At 43.9% G+C, this 5,996-nt stretch overlaps 2 protein-coding genes across 2 annotated transcripts in view; both read left to right on the top strand.

Moving 5' to 3' along the window:
- LOC106805991 (cholinesterase-like) overlaps window positions 1-428 on the top strand; it is a 2,780-nt gene extending 2,352 nt beyond the window's left edge. The window contains exon 7 of the mRNA XM_014807801.1: window positions 336-428. Within this exon, the coding sequence (XP_014663287.1) occupies window positions 336-428 (93 nt within the window). The remainder of the gene's footprint in view (window positions 1-335) is intronic.
- A 4,292-nt stretch (window positions 429-4,720) lies between these two features.
- On the top strand, window positions 4,721-5,956 carry LOC106805990. Its single transcript, XM_014807800.1, has 2 exons — window positions 4,721-4,752; window positions 5,115-5,956. The coding sequence occupies exons 1-2, from the start codon at window positions 4,721-4,723 to the stop codon at window positions 5,599-5,601; spliced, it is 519 nt and encodes a 172-aa protein (XP_014663286.1). The 3' UTR covers window positions 5,602-5,956.
- The last annotated feature ends 40 nt before the right edge of the window (window positions 5,957-5,996 follow it).

Raw genomic sequence — 5,996 nt, 5'->3', positions numbered from 1 at the left:
TGTGTCCTGCCTCAGCGTCACCGCAATATGTCTGTATCATTAGATCTAAAAAATAACATTCTTGTACAGCTGCTATCGTCCAAAAAAATAGCTGATGTTCCACTTTTGTGATAAAGCATGAAACTTTGCACAATTCTTCTAACCTGAACACAATTTGTTGATATGGATCCAGTAGGTAGCTCTGGGACTCTGAGATCTGCGCCATGCGTCCTAAAATCGCGACATGGAAACCGAGCTCGAAAATTTAATTGCTTAATAAACAGGCCTTAGAGTACAAAAAATAAAACTGGAAACTGATTATTATAGTCTGCGATTATGGTGGTATTCTGTGCTAGGAAAATGTTGAAGATATGATGCACGTGACCTTTCTTACAGTTTTACGATTCTCTGCTATGAGGACTGCACCTGGTGGGAATGTCAAAACATAGATTACATTAGGCGGGCGGTATCGTGCTCTTCTGGATGGGTGGGGTGTGGGCAGGCGTGTCGTGGAAGAGGAAGCAGTGGAAAGGTTTGCCGCGTGAGGGTTTGTGATGTATGATGCCGGGATGGTTCAAAAATTGCGGGAAAAACACGATGTCACTCCAACGGTTTCCGGCGGCCAAATAGAATCAAAATGTAAAAGGCTGCCGAAAACTGTTTTTGGCCCATAAATCAGCTGTACACGTGCCTTCGATTTACAATGATGCTTGGTGCCCTTATACTATGTTTTTGAAGTCAAGTAATTGCAATTCAAACGCATGTTCAAATATCATAAGATATATTCTTCCGGCCAAGAAATGTTGGCAAATTTCAAAATTGCCGCCACAAACCCAGTTTTGCCCATAAATCAGCTCGGGTAAGTGCCCAAGTACCATGATCTTGTCTCATACATGTGTTTTTGAGGTCTCAATGCACCCCATAGAACGGCGTATTAGAACACATGTTCGATCTATCATAGACATCTTCCCGCCAAAAAAATCAAATCCCAAAATGGCTGCCCCAGACAAACGCATTTCTTTGCCATTAAATGGCTATACGTGCCACGGTTACCAGGATCTAGGTATCATATACCTTGTTTTTATTTTTATGTCAAGCGAACCCGATTGGGAAACATTGAAATTATCCTACATACATCTTTCAAATTAAAACGAAATACAAGATAAAATGGTTTTTAGATCAAAGAACTCGGTAGAACCACGTGAAAAATTATGATGAAAACTAAAAAGAATGCCATCTTACTTCAGTTCATCAATTTCTGTTTACACTTTGTAAGGTACACCTGCGTGCCCGCCAAAACGTCGTTCCATCAGATTTCATGAAGACACAGTGCACGCATAGAAGGCACGCGGGTGAGTGCCGTGTAAAGCAATCCAATCGGGTGTGTCATGTATTAATTAAATGATCCATGGATGTATCCATATGCTGCCAGATTCTGCTTGCTTATTCTCTTGTTACACTGTCCTGGAACAGAAGCACAACTGTGTACACTCAAGATTTGCCTATGCACACTTGCCTCTTCTTTGTACATAGACTTTTGCATCCAATTTTTTAACCAGTTCATGACTAGCTATTGGCTGCCCTCTTGAGAGTGCCGTCAGCATAGAAGTCGTCATGGGGAAATTATCTGTCCTCTCTCCCAGCCCCAGTAAATCTGGCCGATGGAACTTCATGGCTCTCATAAGTTGACTGTCCCCAGATGTGGCCCTGCCCTCTAAACGCCCTTTTCACATGCTGTTCCAGGGCACACATAATGGTTAGAGGAATGTGTTTCCATTTCTTACGGTTTTGACGTGAACAACTGCCGCTTCCTGGCTGTCATGTACATGCTGAAGTGCTGATGTTCGCTAGCATACTAAGAGAACAACATTATCTCTCTATTTGCTTCCACGTCGTTTTGGGGATACCTGGCTTGGAGCATGGGATAACCGAGCAGAATATCTGGTTTGAGATTGAGGCATACTGGCCACCAATCAGGCCAAGCTGCTTCTCTTTCCAATTTCATGAGGAATGCAGAACAGTATCCATCCTGATATTGGGCCTGGAGAATAGAAGACCGCCATGATGCCATCGTTGCCTAATTCGCTGCATTAGGTGGCACTGATGTTTAACGTAGTTTAGATCCATTGACAATGCTATCAATATTTCCCAGTTCTGTAAAACACTTGACACTGGCAATTGCGGTAACACCACATCAGTATCATGCCATGTAATCAATCAAGCTGGTAACCCATGCATGGAAGAATGGCGAAGCATGAAACAGAGCGTGTGTTCTGCTTCTTCGTGAGTGTCAGAACAAATCTGACAGGTTAAGCTATGGGGCAGATGATACAGCCATTCTGGCAATTTTTGGAGATCACTAGCTTCTGCTGGAGGAGGTTGAACTCTTCGTATTGCATGGCTAGAAGTTGGAACAGGCTGTCTTTGTTTCCATCACAGCGAAGCGAAGTTCTCAGCTTACAGAATCTTGGTGTTATTGGTCCACCCGGAGATGATTACCGAGATCTACGGTTCTGTCGTCTTGTGTGCCTTAGCTGTCCTCCCTGTCATGACATCCAGACAAACATCTACGTAAACAACGTTCTTGCTAGGCATGTGTTCTATATAGGGCAAGAACACCATTGTGAATTAGTTATCCCCAATGTGTATGGAACTACTTCTTGACTTCAGACGACAGCGATGAGCAGTGGATGCAATTATTAATAGATGGGAAGCCGTGTGGTCCAGATTGCTCCCAACCCAAACGCCGTTAGCACTTTGACGGTACTTCAACTCCATATTTCCGCCTTTACATCCTAGGCACTGAAGAAAGCGCAATATGAGTGCTCTTGCCGCCGTGCTACTCACGAGAAGCTGATTCCCGGCAGAGTTCATGCACTCCATTCTAGCGCACATGGCCCATCGACGAATAAGATCCGAAGTAACAATACTGATGGTTGTTGTGCTGGCCGTATTCCATTGCCTCCAGTTCTCCGTTATGATGAGCTGTTGGATATCATATGGTTCTTCCAAGCAAGTCCGTAACCTGTCCATCGCTACCATAGCTACATCCCTGGTCGAGGAGAAGCGCCGGTGTGTTACCGATGGTTGCATGGTGGATTAAATATTGCGTGTGATACGGTTTCATATTTCTGCGTGGAGAGAAAATTAGACGGCAGTGGACGTAATGGAACGTGTTCCCAGAGCTCACCCCTGCTTCTTAAAGCACTGCTGTATTACTGCCAGGATGTTGCATGATACCAGATTGGATGTCATTGAGCGATTTGTGGTACTCATCATATGACCGCCACGAGCAGCCTCAGGTAAATGTCAACGAAGTCCAGGAAGATCTTTTCTCAAAAAGGTGCCGATCCTCGACAACATTCCTTCCACTTCAAGATCCTTAGTACAGATGCATAGAGAGCGTCTTCCATTTCCAGGTGGTTATGTATGGGCCAGGACCCTGTTAAGAAGCCACGTTACCGGTGCCTCAGCATTGAGGATGGCAGCTTGAAAGTGGTCGTCTGGGGTGCCTTACTGCAGACGACCTCTCGCAGCCAAGGACTCCTGCCTATCGAACTCATTCGATGTGGATGCAAAGCTGGTTGTTGAGGGACGCTGCAAATTGCCAGAAATCTTACCTGCACTGGTGTGCAACTGTAGAGGCAACTGCCAACTAGCTTATGGGATGCCTGAGAGTAGCAAGTAGACAAGCGTTTAATTGACTGTGTTCAATTCGCCTAAGAGCATCGTATAATTGCTTAAACAGTTTTGCCAGCTATCTCAACAGCAAGTGTATATACTATTGGACCGCCACGTAGAGAAACGCCGATTAAAAAAAAAACCCTCAAGCAAGGCGAAAGGAAGAAGAATTATAGGAGCTATATAAAATTTGTGGTCCAAGCACTTAGGTACGTATCCTGGAAACGCCTAAAATGCAATGTGAGGATGAAGCATGTATAGACTTTAGGCCATTCAGGATTGTATGATGTTTTCAGGATGTATTTGGAACAGCTGAAAAGCTTTTTTCTATCATTAACAATGATAAAAAAGATAATTGGGCGCTTCAGTGTGCTAATTTAGTGCCATGTATCGTAGTTTGACATCCACCAGCAGGTTTTACTCCCAAGCGAAGTTCGTAAAACTGTAAGAAAGGTCACGTGATCATATTCTTCAACATTTTCTAGACCAGCAATACCAATATGCACATATAATATATCAGTTCCAAGTTTATTTTTGTAAACCTCTAAAGGCTGTTTTTAGCCAATTAATATCTCAGCCTCGTTTCTGGTCCGCAGGATTTTAGGACATGCGCAGATCTCGAGTCCAGAGCTTAACTAGCTTGGATTCCATATTACAATTGTTTGTTTACATGGTTAGAAGTAATTGTGCAAAGTTATCATGTTATCACAAAAGTGAACAATTTTGGACGATAGCAGCTGTATAACTCACGTAAATAGGACAGTCGCGACCTTATGTCTACCTATTATATATATATATTATATAATATATATACACAGTGGTAATTTTATATTGGCAAATCTAATAAACCTTAGTATTTACCCTCTTGTGCCCTTACTTCCACCTTCACATGCAGTTTGCTGCATGCCCTGGAAACTGTGTACCGTGTCTTGGACGGCCCCCCCCCCCCTGTTCAAACAACACATTCTTGCTCTTGATGCTGAGGCAGCCATTTGCCTCACCCCGATGATTACGTCGAAGGACACGAACGAGATCGAAATTTCAGTGACTGGATGATGGCATGGATTTGTGGACCAACTTTGCACAAAAGGGGTAATAATAAACTTAAAGTAGCAGCATCTCTTATGATTAGAATCTAGTAATCAATTGTAGGCTGCGTGAAGAATGATATGACTACTGACTGCGAAACGATTATAACGTGGTCCGATAGAGGTTCAGTAGGTCATCTGCATCACTTTTCATATCCTTGTCTAATCACTTTTGTATTTCGACTGACATTTAACAATAAACCCTTTCTATTTTTAACCTTCATTCTGCTGGATTGCATGGCTGTAGTTTACCAGGGCAGCATAAGCACACCCGTCCCCCTCCTTCCACGCCCACGTCTTACGTTACTGTGCCCAGCACCTATCTAGCAGCAGGATAACAACGAGCCGCTATCCGTCTCGTTACAGCGATCCGACGCCGGGGATTCTCGGCTACGGCGGCGTGAAGTGGCCCAAGTACGCGGAGACACTGCTGACCTCGACCAGCCGCGCTTACCTGCGCCTCGACGAGCTGTCGACGACGGCGCAGCACTTTGCGGCGCGCTCCTCCGAGTACTGGCACAGCTACCTCTACAAGCTGCAGAACATCACCGAGAGCCTGCCCGACGGGCCAGCGACGGCCACGACGCAAGCGCCCTCTACGGAGACGACCGCGGAGACGACAATCTATGTTACTATCGGCCCGGTAGAGCCAAGCGAAGATAGTTTGTGGCCGCTCATTTGGACTCTCGTGGGGGTCGGCGGCGCTTTCCTGATACTGGCCATACTTGAGGGTGTGGCTCTAATTCTGATGAAGGCTAAGTCTAAGTCTAATTCTAAGTCTGTGAAGACAGGATCCATTGATGCGAGCGTCTACAAAAATGAAGTTTATCACAATGAGATATATGACATGTAGGCAGGCAGCGAGTTGAATCCTAATTGGCGTTAGGCTTCTGAGCTGTATATGCAACTAGGATGAAATATTGAGTTTTGCAATATTCAGCAAGATTGAATATACAGAATAAGCCAAATTTGTCAAAAATTATTAAATAAAATAATTAAGTAGGCAGTTAAAAATTGTTAATAAGAGCTCTCTATGGTTTTATGTGATATTGTGCTTGTGTTCAATTTTATGTGGATGGTTAAGAACACAAAATCATATAACCGTACCTAAAGCTGTATCGCAGTTATATAAGTGCTTTAAGTGTGTTTTGTTGACTATAATGCGTGTGTTCACAATTTTGAATAATACAAGCATCTCAAAACTGAAATACTTTTCTAGTTTCCATCTTCACTTGCCCAACGCAATCG

This window comes from Priapulus caudatus, unplaced genomic scaffold (assembly GCF_000485595.1).
Source record: "Priapulus caudatus unplaced genomic scaffold, Priapulus_caudatus-5.0.1 Scaffold136, whole genome shotgun sequence".
Lineage (NCBI taxonomy): Eukaryota > Metazoa > Priapulida > Priapulimorpha > Priapulimorphida > Priapulidae > Priapulus > Priapulus caudatus.
This window is presented reverse-complemented; position numbering and strand designations above follow the sequence as displayed.

Bases quoted from the DNA above. Each gene is read 5' to 3' on its own strand.
- LOC106805990 (XM_014807800.1), top strand. From the start codon at position 4,721: ATGGATTTGTGGACCAACTTTGCACAAAAGGG. The intron at 4,753-5,114 runs GTAATAATAAAC...GTCTCGTTACAG, and splicing joins ACCAACTTTGCACAAAAGGG to CGATCCGACGCCGGGGATTC.